Source organism: Anomaloglossus baeobatrachus, chromosome 1 (assembly GCF_048569485.1).
Source record: "Anomaloglossus baeobatrachus isolate aAnoBae1 chromosome 1, aAnoBae1.hap1, whole genome shotgun sequence".
NCBI lineage: Eukaryota > Metazoa > Chordata > Amphibia > Anura > Aromobatidae > Anomaloglossus > Anomaloglossus baeobatrachus.
Window position 1 is genome coordinate 180,888,341 of NC_134353.1, and position 15,038 is coordinate 180,903,378.

General features: G+C 43.8%; 1 protein-coding gene across 2 annotated transcripts in view; it reads left to right on the top strand.

The window, feature by feature from the left end:
- Positions 1-15,038, top strand: part of LOC142309813 (putative ATP-dependent RNA helicase DDX60) — a 420,704-nt gene that overhangs the window by 377,791 nt on the left and 27,875 nt on the right. For both annotated transcript variants that reach the window (XM_075347271.1, XM_075347272.1), the window contains 3 exons: positions 255-397; positions 2,367-2,518; positions 12,513-12,575. In XM_075347271.1, coding sequence (XP_075203386.1) covers positions 255-397; positions 2,367-2,518; positions 12,513-12,575 — 358 coding nt within the window. The remainder of the gene's footprint in view (positions 1-254; positions 398-2,366; positions 2,519-12,512; positions 12,576-15,038) is intronic.

Genomic DNA, 15,038 nt, shown 5'->3' on the forward strand with positions numbered 1-15,038 from the left:
ACAGATGAGGAAGGGACTTGTTCAGGGAGTGGGGCCTAATTATTCTTCTGTCCTACTGCAAACAAGGCAAAGGGGGAGGATCCTGCTGCAGACAATTGCCCGATGTGAAGGAATAATATAGTAAAGCATTTTTTCCCTGAAATATTTCACTTATACGTATTGGATCACACAGTAACATTATATTTCTATATTAATTTCTATTTTTAATCAACTTACATTTCTATAAACATCTCTAATTCACTGTTTGCCATCAGACTTTTCAGGTAAAGAGTGTATGGATTCAGGATTGGTCGATCACCTGATGTCCTGCTCGGAGGGAAGAAGTGGGATTTCTCCCTTTGCATGTCTGTCAGGAAACACCGATGAAGACTTAATGGCTATGAAAAACCTAACCAGTGTAAGTAAAAAGTGAAATAAAAACGTGAAATGACTGAAGACAAATCTTGTTTATGTTAATATTTTTATGCATATCTGTGGAGCTTGTATACAGCTGTATGTAGTGTGCACCTCCACAAAGCTGTAGATACAATTTTCTCATGACGTATTATAAGTGAGGGATCCAGTCTCGTCAAGGCGGTAAGAAGGCCATATTGTGTGGTATGGCATACAGTTCTAAATCTTATTACAGAAGGAAGTCCATCAAGTAACATCTTACTATATGTTTAAATGGACTGTGTCAGCAGATATCTGCAATGTAACCTGAAGACAGCATGCTACAGTTGTTAAAACAGAGATTTCAGCCCTGGGTCTGTTATCTTAGGGGTACTTCTCACATAGCGAGATCGCTAGCGAGATCGCTGCTGAGTCATGGTTATTGTGAAGCACCAGTGACCTCATTAGCGATATCGCTGTGTGTGTGACACTGAGCAGCAATCTGGCCCCTGCTGTGAAATCGCTGCTCGTTACACACAGTGCTGGTTCATTTTTTGGACGTTGCTCTCCCGCTGTGAAGCACACATCACTGTGTTTGACAGCGAGAGAGCAACAATCTGAATGTGCAGGGAGCAGGGAGCCGGCATTTGGCAGCCTGCGGTAAGCTGTAACCAAGGTAAATATCGGGTAACCAAGCGAAGCCCTTTGCTTGGTTACCCGATATTTACCTTGGTTACTAGTGTACGCCGCTCTCAGGCTGCCAGTGCCGGCTCCCTGCACATGTAGCCGGAGTACACATTGGGTAAATAAGCAAAGCGGTTTGCTTATTAACCCGATGTGTTCTCTGGCTACAAATGCAGGGAGCCACCGCTAAGCGGTGTGCGCTGGTAACCAAGGTAAATATCGGGTAACCAAGCAAAGTGCTTTGCTTGGTTACCCGATATTTACCTTAGTTACCAAGCGCAGCATCGTTTTCACACGTCGCTGCTGGCTGGGGGCTGGTCACTGGTCGCTGGTGAGATCTGCCTGATTGACAGCTCACCAGCGACCATGTAGCGTCGCACCAGCGATCCTGACCAGGTCAGATTGCTGGTGGGATTGCTGGAGCGTCGCTAAAGTGTGACGGTACCCTTACAGTGTTTTTTTGTTTACCTGCAATGTTAGCTTAAGCCTCTTATCTTTTTTATTAGTGGGTCTTAGGGGCATGTGAGTTGTAGTCCGACTCTGCCCCATTCTGTGATTAGCAGCCTCTGTCTGTGGAAATGTACACTGAAAGCCTGGTGTGGGCAGGGGCAGCTGTCAGAGCTCTGTAACATGCAAATGCAAATTTCAAATCTTTCACTGTCAGAACGGCTGCAGCCACTAATCTAAATGATACATCATTGAACTCAGGGCCTTTTTGCCAACATCATGCTGCTCTCAGATGAGGTAACAAAAACCTGCTGACATATTCCCTTTAAGGCTATGTGCCCACGTAGCGTATTTTTACACAGTTACGCTGCGTTCCGCACCGCAGCGTAAGTGCATGCATCCTGCGTCCCCAGCAAAATCTATGAAGATTGTGCCTAATCCATGCCCACGTTGCGTATTAGAACACAGCGCTTCGGCTACTGCTGAAGCGCTGCGTTCTAAAAAGCAGCATATCACTTCTTTCATGCGCTTTGGATGCAGGTCCCGCTCTGTCTATGGGAGAGGCTGCATCCAGAGTGCATGAAATCGGCTTTTCATTACGGACTATTTCTCCAGCGATTTGAAGCGCACGTGTGCTGTTCAAATCGCTGCAGAAATTTCTGCAGGGACAGAACGCAACGTGGGTACATAGCCTAAACATTACAAAAATTACCAAGCTTTTCCAGACTCATGGTGAATGCAATCCACTACATTTGTTTAGGTGGCAGGGATGGGGTGAATACTTCAAATAATGCATCAAGCAAGAAAAGTTTCTTGTTTTTTTTTTTTTTTGCTTTTAAATCTTACCTGTATTATTCCAACAGCTCATGATGCAAACAGTTCACATTCCTGAGAAACATATTCCATTCCTACACTTTCTGAGTGATGAAACTTATGAACAAAAAAGGTACCTTAATTCCTATGCCTTGGATTTCTTCAAGCATGGTAGCCTGGATGCCATTGTGGAAGATAATGGGTATGTTTTATTCTCTTTAAGTACAGAAAAATATAGTTATACATCGCTATTGTTTATGTATTTATTACTAAGATAATGTAAGGGGTTCTTTGACAACCTATTCTCAATTGCTAGATTTCCCCATGTGAAATAACAGTATGTACTCACTTCCGAGAAAGAGTCTCGCATTACAATCGCAGCATTCTGCGATTGTTTTCTCGGTCCGATTGGGGCCGAGAAAATAATCGCTCATGGGTGCTGACACATAGGTTAATATTGGTCCGAGTGGAATGCGATGTTTTATCTCATTCCACTCGGTCCGATTTTCATGCCATGTGTCTTAGGCGTAATACTTTGCTTTTAGCCATTCTTGGATTTTGTTTATCTATGTTTTGGCTCATTATCCTGTTGGAAGATACTTACCTGCGACTGAGCTTTCTGACATTGGGCAACACATTTAGCTCCAGAATACCTTGATAGTCTTGATATTTCATTGTACCCTGCACAGATTCAAGACACCCTGTGCCAGATGCAGCAAAGCAGCCCTAAAACATAACCGAGCCTCCTTTTAATTTTTGCATGTGTGACTATAGAGCTGATGTGACATCACTAAAAAGCTCCAATTTTGTCTCACCTATAAAAAGGATATTCTCCCAGAATCTTTATGGCTTGTCAATATGCCTTTTAGCTAAATTACAGTTTAACTTTTTGGGAGAAAAAAAAACTCTAGGGGAGAGAGGAGAACAGAGACAAAGAGTGGGGCTAATCTAAAGGCCCTGTCACACACAGAGATAAATCTGTGGCTGATCTGTGGTGACAGTGAAATTGTGGACAATCAGTGCCAGGTTTGTGGCTGTGTACAAATGGAACAATATGTCCATGATTTCACTGCAACCACAGATCTGCCAAAGATCTTTCTCTGTGTGTGACGGGGCCTTAAGAGTAGTATTTGTTGAATATAACTAGGTGAATGAATTGTTCCACACACCTATGGAAGGTTTAAGCGTATGTAGAAAATTGACTGCACACAATGGGTGGATCGGTCCCGGTCCAGTGTGCTGCTCACACAGGAGATTGTGAGGATTATCCTCCGGTGAATCACACAGCGATGTGTTGATCAGAGAAAAGACTTTGTTGCGGCATTCCTGGAGATGAAGAGGATATTCTACAGGTAGTTGAAAAGATGAGTATCTTTATTGCTACTGTACTAGTGATACATGAAAATGCCTTCGCCAGGGTCAAACTTAAAAACATTACAACAATATCTTTTGTGTTAATGTTTTTAAGTTTGATACTTTATGAAGGCATTTTGATTCCGAAACGCATTGTATCGCCAGTACAGTACGGAAGCAAATAAATACAAATACTCATCTTTCCCCCTACCTGTAGACCTTCCTCTTCATCTCCAGGAGTGCTGCACCAAAGTCTTTTTTCTGAGTTTCATTTTTTTGCGATTTGCTGCTTGGTTTTCTCATTGGTTGTCTTCCATGAAGTAATTTTTAGCCAAGCCAGCAACAAATGGTGCAATCTAACACTATGTTCGTATTTTTTTTTAAAAAGATTACATAATAAAGTGCAATTTTAATGACATGACAATTTGTTAATATACAGAGTAAATATACAGAAGTATAGAAGTACAGTGGGTGGGTATTAAAAAAAATATATGCTATAATAAAATTGTATTTGCACCTTTAAAACTCCATTGTTCCTCCTTCTTCTTATATCTATTGGAGTAGGTATGGGTTCAACACTTCTATATATCATTGTGGTTGGCCCTACACTTTAATGTAAAAATGTGCCGCAGGTTTCTTTGTTTCGTTCACAAGCAATGTCTGATTTCATTAGCTTATCAACAGAAGAAAAAAGACAGGTATTTTGCCGCGCTTGAAGACCATAGACTATGATGTCAGGCAAATGATTCTTTTTATTTCATCCATTTGGATGAAATAAAAAGAATCATTTGCCTGACATCATAGTCTATGGTCTTCAAGCGCGGCAAAATACCTGTCTTTTTTCTTCTGTTGATATTCTACTTGTGCAACAGGGCTGCTGCTGGACCTTTTTGGTGCTCACGTTATGCTGTTAAAGGAGTTGTGACTGGCACAACTCGATCAGGGCTGCTGCTGGACCTTTTTGGTGCTCACGTTATGCTGTTAAAGGAGTTGTGACTGGCACAACTCGATCATGGCTGCTGCTGGACCTTTTTGGTGCTCACGTTATGCTGTTAAAGGAGTTGTGACTGGCACAACTCGATCAGGTGAGTGCATCACTTTTACATGATCTTTCCCACCCAATATATCGGGTAAGACCCTATTGCGCCTTCTCTCTCCTATTTTGATTTCATTAGCTGATATTCAGCAAATTTAAATTGAATATTACTTTTGTCAATTTCAAGTTACAGTATTTCAGAGAATATTGTAGGTTTTTCTTTAACAGAGGGGTACTAACAATTTTGTCCATGTGTGTATATCATGTGAGCCTTGCATGCAATGATCGGCCGCCTCACTCTTGTTTACTTTGGACAAAAATGACATTTGTAGTAAATCAGAGAGAAGCAGGAGCTCTCAACTAATCTAGGTGGCATGGATTTTGAAGTGACTATAAGATTTTTTTTTTTAGATGGGAATGTTGTAATTGAGAAAGGATTGTCAAAGTAGTGAACAACCCCTTTAAAGAGAACAAAGCACAAAGCTTCATTGATTAAATTTGTCAAAAATAATAATTGACCTAATCACCTTAGCAGAATTAGCGTTTAGTTTTTATTTCTTAAAGTTAACCTCTCAGGTCCAATATGCACCCAGAACCACGAGCAGTTCTGGGTGCATATTGCTAATCCCTGCCTAAGCGTCCTTGTATCTGGTAGCATAGATAAAGAGATCTTTAGAAAAAGTATTTCTAAAGATCTGATATCGTATGGTTATGAGCGAAAGGATTAGTCCCCTTGGTGTTAGTTCCCTTGCTAGTCGGCTCTATTAGCATGTTAGTACGTCCCTGTGGGTGTGCTAACATGCTAATAATTGTGCAGCGTCAGAGGATGATCTCACTCACCTCTCCGCTGCCATTGCCGCCCGACGCAGGATTTCAGCTCAGTGCGCATGACCCTGGAGTTTTGGTCATGAGCACTATGAAGCCGGGTGTACGCGTCCTGGCTTCAAACTATCGTAGTGCCCATGACCGAAACTCCGGGGTCATGCACACTGATCCGAAATCCAGCGTCGGACGCGATGGCAGCGGAGGGGAGTGAGATCATCCTCCAATGCTGCGCATTCATTAGCATGTTAGCAGTGCACACCCACAGGGGCGTACTAACATACTAATGCAGCCAACTAGGAAGGGAAGCAACGACCAGGGCACTAGTATTCAAGCTCATTAGCATACGATAAAAGATCTTTAGAAATACTTTTTCTAAAGATCTCTATCTATGCTATCAGATACAGGGATGGTTAGGCAGGGATTAGCAATATACACCCAGAACTGCTCGTGGTTCTGGGTGCATATTGGACTTAACAGGCTCCCTTTAAACATCTCTGGAAATGTAAGCTGCAGTGATAAGTTTCTATTGGCAACAGGTAAGCTTTTTATCTCCACAATTTTGATAAGAGCCCTTGTCCTTACTGAGGAATGTAATAGGTTGATCTTTAAAGTTTGTGTTTTTAACTGTTAAAAACAGTAACATATCAGAGCATATTCTGTATCACCTATACGATATGTATTTCAGAATATGGCTAGATTGACATTCTCTACAGCAGGGGTCTCAAACGCTCCTGTCTATATGGGCCGCACATAGAAAAAAAATGAAGTTGAGGGCCTCATTCTTTGCAAGTGTGTTAAATTTGGTGTTTTCACTCACACCCTCTCTTACCGGTAACTGGAAATTCACCATGGCACCACATGGCAAAGGGTTCTCTGAGAATCTGAAAAAAAAAATTGTTGCTCTACATATAGATGATCTAGGCTATAAGATTGCCAACACCCTGAAACTGAGTTGCAGTACGGTGGCAAAGATCATGCCACGGTTTAATAAGACAGGTTATATGCAGATTAGGCCTTGCCATGGTCGCCCAATGAAGTTGAGTGCTCATGCTCAGCGTCATATACAGAGGCTGTCTTTTCAAAATAGACAAATGAGTGCTGCCAACATTGTTGTAAAGGTTAAAGGGATGAGGGATGAAGGAGGGTCAGCCGGTCAGTGCTCAGACTATACGCTGCACACTGCATCAAATTGGTCTGCATGGTGTTGTTCCAGAAGGAAACCTCTTCTAAAGATGATGCACAAAAATACCCACAGTTTGCGGAAGACAAGCAGGCTAAGGACATAGATTACTGGAACCATGCCTTGTGATCTAATGAGATGTAGATAAACTTATTTGATTCCAATGATGCCAAGCATGTGTGGTGGCAACCAGGTGAGGAGTACTAAGACAAGTGTATCTTGCTTACAGTCAAGTATGGTGGTGGGAGTCATAGGCGGATTATAATGAGGGCAATCTGGGCTACCGCCCGGGGCCCGAGGCTTCAGGGGGCCCATGCTCCGAACAGTAAATTGCCCCCATTATAATCCTCATGAAACATTTAAAAGATGCTGAGTCATCCACCCGCCCTGCAGCACATCGGCAGGACGGGGGCCGCCATCAGGGTAATGAGGGGGGGCCTGGGTTGCTCATAGAGAGCTGTCCTCTCTTTCTGCTCTGCACTAATCTATGCGATCGGGGCAGAGCAGGGGAGGAAATGTACTCGAGCAGAACGGAGGCTGAGAAGATGAAGGACCTAGCCTGATCACATGACCGGTGAGGTGGCAGGTCCTGTAGCTGCTGCAGCCTCCGTGCAGCTCCTAGTGTCTTCTCCCCTGCCTGCACCGATCAGCTGAGCTGCAAGATGTGGTAATGTATAGTGTGTAAGGAGATGTGCTTGTTGTAGAGCTGTGTGTTTATATGTGCAGGTAGTCTGTCTGTCTCTTATTCTTTCTCTCCCTGGCTGGCTGTCTCTTTTTCTCCCTGGCTGTCTCTTTCTCTTTCTCGCTTCCTCTGGCTGGCTGTCTCTTTCCTCCCTGGCTGTCTCTGTCTCTCTCTCTCTCTCTGGCTGTCTCTTTCTCTCCCTGGCTGGCTGTCTCTTTCTCTCCCTGTGGCTGTCTCTTTCTCTCCCTGGCTGTCTCTTTCTCTATCTCGCTGGCTGTCTCTTTCTCTCCCTGGATGGATGTCTCTTTCTCTCTCTCTCTGGCTGTATCTTTCTCTCCCTGGCTGGCTGTCTTTCTCTCCCTGGCTGGCTATCTCTTTCTCTCCCTGGCTGGCTGTCTCTTTCTCTTTCTCTCTCTGGCTGGCTGTCTCTTTCTCTCCCTAGCTGGCTGTCTCTCTCTCTCTCTGGCTGTCTCTTTCTCTCCCTGGCTGTCTGTCTCTTTCCCTCCCTGGCTGGCTGTCTCTTTTTCTCCCTGTCTGGATGTCTCTTTCTCTCCCTGGCTGGCTGACTCTTTCTCTCTCTATGGCTGTCTCTTTCTCTTCCTGGCTGGCTCTCTCTTTCTCTCCCTGGCTGGCTGTCTCTTTCTCTCCCTGGCTGGCTGTGTCTTTCTCTCCCTGGCTGGCTGTCTTTCTCTCTGTGGCTGGCTGTCTCTTTCTCTCTCTGGCTGGCTGTCTCTTTCTCTCCCTGGCTGGCTAGCTGTCTCTTTCTCTCTCTTTGTCTCTCTATCAGTCTCTGTCTCTCCACAGAAATCATATTACATCACACATAAGCTTCTTATACTAAGAACGTCTTTTGTTGCCCATAGCAACCAATCACAGCTCCATTGACTTTAATGTAAGCAGGCTTTTTGGCAAATAACTGTAAAGCACGGGGTTAAATGTTCCCCTCAAAACGTAGTCTATGACATTCCCAGAGTCAAATGGGGCGTCTGTGAAAAATATCATGATTGTAAATGTAATGGTGCGGATTCCTATAGCGGACACACACACCCACCACACACACAAAACCACACACACAAAAACACAAAAACACACACACACACACACACACACACACATTTATACACACAGGCTTTATATATTAGATATACGCATATGGCTGACGATTCTGTCTTGGGCTTGTCATTTTGATGTCCTGAAAAATGGTGCATGCAGCTTTTTTCGGGCTGTCAAAATGACAACTAGCAGTTAATGTTTGATGAGGACTGTTTGCAGAGTTGGAGATTTTACAAGAGTGATGGTGGGACTGTGATAAATATGCACAGGAGGATATGAGCTCACCCTGTAAATGCATCACCTGGGTCTTTTCTCTGGGGGACGGTGCTTAGAAGACAGCTCCGTGTTCAAAGAGGCAAAGTCCGACAATAGAAAAAAATTGTTTCCAGCATGACGTCCAAGAAATAAGGGTAAAAAAACAATTTTATTCCATAACTTACTTGTGCAAATCTAGCAGGATATGTCTAAAGGCCGCTTTACACGCTACGACATCGCTAATGCGATGTCATTGGGGTCACGGAATTTGTGACGCACATCCGGCCGCATTAGCGATGTCGTTGCGTGTGACACCTATGAGCGATTTTGAATCGTCGCAAAAACATACAAAATTGCTCATCGGTGACATGGGGGTCTCTTCTCAAATATCGCTGCTACAGCGTGTACGATGTAGTTCATCGTTCATGCAGCAGCACACATCGCTCCGTGTGACGCCGCAGGAATGAGGAACCTCACCTTACCTGCGCCGCCCGCAATGCGGAAGGAAGGAGGTGGGTGGGATGTTATGTCCCGCTCATCTCCGCCCCTCCTCTTTGATTGGGCGGCCGCTTAGTGACGTCACTGTGACGCCGCACGGACTGCCCCCTTAGAAAAGAAGCGGTTCGCCGGTCACAGCGACGTTGCAGAGCAGGTAAGTAGTGTGACGGGTCCGGGCGTTGTTGTGCGCCACGGGCAGCGATTTGCCTGTGTCGCACAACCGATGGGGGCGGGTACCCACGCTTGCAATATCGGTACCGATATTGCAGCGTGTAAAGTGGCCTGAAGACTAAAGGGGGCTTTACACGCTAGCGATATCGGTACCAATATCACTAGCGTGCATACCCGCCCCATCATTTGTGCGACACGGGCATATCGCTGCGCGTCACGCACAAAATTGCGCTCCCCCGTCACACGGCTTACCTGCCCTGCGACGTCGCTCTGGCCGGCGATCCGCCTCCTTTCTAAGGGGGCTGGTCGTTCGGCGTCACAGCGACGTCACACGCCAGGCATCCAATAGAAGCGGAGGGGCGGAGATGAGCGGGACGTAACATCCCGCCCACCTCCTTCCTTCCGCATAGCCGGTGGAGGCAGGTAAGGAGATGTTCTTCGCTCCTGCGGTGCCACACATAGCGATGTGTGCTGCCGCAGGAACGAGGAACAACATCGCTAATGAGAGGTAAACGATTTTTTGTTTTAGGACAACCTCTCCGTGGCAAACGATTTTGGCCACTTTTGCGATCGTTTTAGGTCGCACATAAGTGTCACACACTGCGATATCGTTAATGACGCCGAATGTGCGTCACAAACAACGTGACCCTGACGATAAAACATTAACAATATCGTAGCGTGTAAAGCCCCGTTTAGAACCTCTTTTAGATGTGAAACACGTAAGACTTTGTTTTATACTTCATGGATGTCCATCCAGCCTAGTGTTGGTTTTAACCTTATGGAATAAAATTAGTTTTTTAACCTTATTTCTTGGACGGGATGCTGAAAGCAACATGTACTATGACATACTGAAGCAGATCATGATCACCTACCCTCGGGAACTGGACCATAGAGCAGTATTCTAACATCATAATGACCCCAAACACACCTCCAATAGGACTACTGCCTTGCTAAAGAAACTGAAGGTAAAGGTGCTGGACTGGGCAAGCATGTGTACCGCCCCAGCATTAGCAGCTAAGGCTGCTCGGATCCGGATCCACGGTGGCTTGAAAGATCTCCGGACCCGGGAGGGGTCCCGCGGCCACTTGAAATAAAAGAGGGGTATTTACAGGGAGTTTTGTGTTTAGAATTTGTGACGCCACCCACGGTGTGTGGTAAGGTGGAGTACCACCGCTGCTGTTGGGAGCGCCCAGTGGCGATGGGATGGCAGCCAGGTGTTTAACCCCTCCGTGGGTAGGGGGAATGCCTCGGGGCTCGATGGTGGTGAAATAGGGATGCCGTTGGGGAGAAAAAGGGTCACTGCGTACTCACTCAGTTCAATAACGTTGACACCGACAACTTGTAAGCCGAAATTCTGAGCACTGCTGCAGCAGCAGGGAAGAAGCACGGCTGGATCCCGTGCCCGATGGTGTTGCTTAATAGCCTGTGACCTTTCCCTTGGCACCTTCTTTACTGGTTGGTCCCTGTAGTATAGAACTAGTCGGGTCCCGCTCATCCGTATGGCTAACGGAGTGAGCTTGCTCTCAGGGTTCATGCTTGGGATTTTCTGGACTGTGTATTGGGAAAGTCCTATCCCCCTCATTGCTCTAGTACCCCGATTTTGAAGCGGGTGGAGAACGAATCTTGAAGACTTCGTCCTCGTCGGGTAAATTACAAGGATGCTTGAAGCTACTTCCCGGCCTAGGATCCACGTGCCCCGTGTGCCCTGGCCCCTGCCCGGAGATGGCACAAGGCCGCCGGCTGCCCTCCACGGCAGTTCTGTGCCCCTTGACACGATCCCCTGCGACCGGGGTTCCAGCTCCTACCAGGCCCAGACCAATTTATCCATTTTCACTTAGGGGTGTACTCACATGTTGCCATCGGTTTTGACATTAATGGTCGTACGTTGAGTTATTTAGCGTACACACCATATACTAGGTGTATGTGTGTATATATATATATATATATATATATATATATATATATATATATATATATAATATATATCATATATATATAGTTGAGGTACATTACAATGGAAAGGTGTATACAGAACAGATAGTAGTTGAAGCTTCCAGTTAGGCACCACGATTCAGCTGAAACTATCCCCATAATAAATAACTGCATTTCTTTATAGATGTGTTCTATATATGAAGACATTATGGTCATTTTTTGTTAACATTTGTGTATAAAATTAAGTTGATTTTTTTTAATATAGTTGACACTAATGTTTACTGGTGTATATAGGCCAAGAGTAACGAAAAATGTAGGTAGCTATTAAAACTGATACATTTAAAGGGAACCTGTCAGGTGCAATATGCACCCAGAACCACGAGCAGTTCTAGGTACATATTGCTAATCCCTGCCTAAGGGTCCCTGTATACACTAGCATAGATAAAGAGATCTTTAGAAAGACTATTTCTAAAGATCTTTTATCTTAAGCTAATGAGCGCAGGGACTAGTCCCAAGGACGTTAGATCCCCTGACTATTCGCCCTCTTAGCATGTTAGTATGTCCACAGGAGCATACTAACATGCTATTCAATTCAGCATCACCAGCGGTGCCACGTATACCTGTGTTTGCTGTGAGCGTGCAACTGAATGCCGGGCACTTCCAGTCGTGCACAGTAGACCTCTCTGAAGTCAGGACGTGTACACCCAGCTTCATACTGCACATGACCGGACGTGCCCAGCATTCAGAAGAGCAGTCACAGCGAACACAGGTACACGCGGCACTGCTGCTGACGCTGAATTGAATAGCATGTTAGTACGCCATTGTGGGTGTGCTAACATGCTAAGAGGGTGGACTAGTCAGGGGATATAACGACCTTGGGACTAGTAACTGCGCTCATTAGCATAAGATAAAAGATCTTTAGAAATACTGTTTCTAAAGATCCCTTTATCTATGCTAGTGTATACAGGGACAGTTAGGCAGGAATTAGCAATAGAACCACTGGTTGTTCTGTGTGCATTTGCACCTGACTGGTTCCCTTTAAACTGTTGCTGAGAATGAAGGGCCCAATGTCCCATGCTAGAGAGTTGTGCAGCCACTTTCCACAAAAATTAAGAATACAATCAAGTACCAGGCTAATGCTTAAATATTGCTATTTTTGCCACCCACTGCCATCCACTAAATATGAACATTTTTTTGTACTTTTCGCACAGGTTTAATTCAGGGGCAGCTTATTATATACTTAGGGACTTCTACCTGACAATTGCAAGTATAAGGTAAGATATTACTCTTAACCAATTTTGTTAATTAAAAAATATTCTACCTTTCCTATATGAAGCTATTATAAGGCCTCAGTCACACCTCCATGTTTCATGTATGTTTTTAGCTGGAATTTTCAAGGATATACCCACAATAGTGTGTGTTCACGTGTCTGGTTTTTTTTTTGAGGGGGGGAATATTACCACCACATATAGACTTAATAAGGCAATGTTCACATTGTGATTTAAAATCCTATTATCTTGATGTCTTTGGTTTTCATCAGTAGAATCCATTAACAGATTAATAGGTTCTAAATGGAGTTACCATCATTAGCGATTTTCGCATCTGCCCTCAATGGAGCCCTTGTCACAGATTACGCAAAATTTCAGTCACCATTAAAGAAACTAAGACCAGAGTGGAGCAAATAGATTATCCAAACCCTGGTTTAGCAGCTACATGGGTAGTTTGTGGCCATCGGAGCAGAGAACTGCAACCCTCATTCTACCTGCTACTTCTACTTAGTAGGTTACCACAACGTAATTAGGTTGTAATACATGCATGGCATCGTGGGGCTTGCTAATTAGATGACAAGCCGGGGAATTTGCTAATAGTAAGAGCCAACTGTGCCCTGGGGCCATGGACTACCAATGTGGCCTCTGCAACAGGGTCCTGAGAATCCACATTTTAGTCAAAGAGCTTGTTAAGTACAACTGGTCTTTGTCTTGTAATGGATCCAGCACTGTTAAATTTCATTCTCCTGCAACTATGAGGGTAAGGGTATGGTTCCACTTGCGCACAGCTGTGAGCGTCAGTCAAGGGTCATGCAAGTGTGATGCGATATTGCGAGTCTCAGAGAAGAGTGGGGGAGCACTTTCTCCCTCTCTTCCGCTGCCTGTCTCTGCGTACATCGCACTACAGTTGGATGACATGTTAGTGCAGTGCGATTGTCAAGGTATAAATTTAGTTGAAGATAGCTAATGGTATCTTCATACAGGGTATCCAGAGACCGGTGCCGTATTAGTAGTATATCAGTGCCGATATTAATGAATCAGACAGTGATCACACAAGACATATTCTCTCCTTGAGCCAGCGTCTCCAACTGAAACTCGTGTATTGGATAGATTCAATTATACAGAATGCATCATTGACCTTGGAACTAGAACACAGAGTTTAGGGAGTATTCCACTCCCCAATCTTTCTCAATATGCTGTAAATTACATCTCTGTTCGTTATACATTCTTTCTGTGTGAATCTACTAATAAGGCCTTTGCTCATCATTATTAAAACTTGTACATCTGTTCACTTATTCTTGGTAACTCCTTCATGACTATACAGCTTAGAATTATATTATAGGTCTGTGCAATTGCTATATAGACACACAGATAATTATGCAACTACATCTTGATTATTTACATACACAGATATTCTTATTACGTTTGAACAAAGAAGCTATAGCTCAGGCCACCTCCACAGTCCCCCCTTAATAAGATATCTGTGACTGTTGGTAACCTTGAATTTTAAAATTTTCCACATTTAGATATATTTTATTTGGAACTTATTTGTGACCTACTCCCCTTGGGACTCTAATTTTATATATATATATATAAGATTATTGTTTAATTTAACACTACAGGCTTTAGCTCCCCCCTTAAGAACTTATTTTATTTATTAAACATAACTTTATGATTTATTGGGGCTATTAGAGTTGGCGTTATTACTTTTATTAGGGCACATTATCCTGATTACGAAAGATTGAATTTAGACCTTATCTTAAAATTAGCACATAACCAAAAAACCCCATTTGCTACAAATTGTCTATGGTTCTTCTTTCCGGATATGAAACAAAAAGGAGGATGCTTGGTCAGTGCTAGTCCACTTTGGGCCACTTCGTGAACGTGGATGATCTGATCTTGATAAATAAAAAAACAAAACATGGTGAGGCTTCATGTAAACAGTTTGTGGCGCTGACTTGTAGAAACCTTCTGGAATAATGGGTAAAATAGCAGCCGCTTTCTGCTTTGGTTGTTTCAGGTCTGTTGGTTTCTGAGATGTGACAATAACTCGCGTGTCACTGCCAGTGCTCAGCAGACTAGGCTGGGGAGACATCAGCCTGATGGGATAGGCTCTTCCAAAACTTTTCCCGAGATGAGAGAGTCCATAGCTAGTATTTTGTATTAAGGAAAATCACTGAATATATTCATATATGAGTTAGTAGGAGACAAAAACATTTATAAATTGTTAGGTCACATCAACTAAACTACATTTTTGGGTCTATGAAATGGCTGAATTAAGTATTTTAGATTACTCAATTCGTACCCTCAACAGTCCCCCCTTTACTCACTTCTTTTGTTTTTAAATTCTTTATTTAACCGAAAAACATGGAAACACATCAATCAAATTCAGTAGCATTACATTTCGCATCCATTGTATGTTATCACCTATCTGGCTACCTGTAACATATGATAAATACAACACTTTGA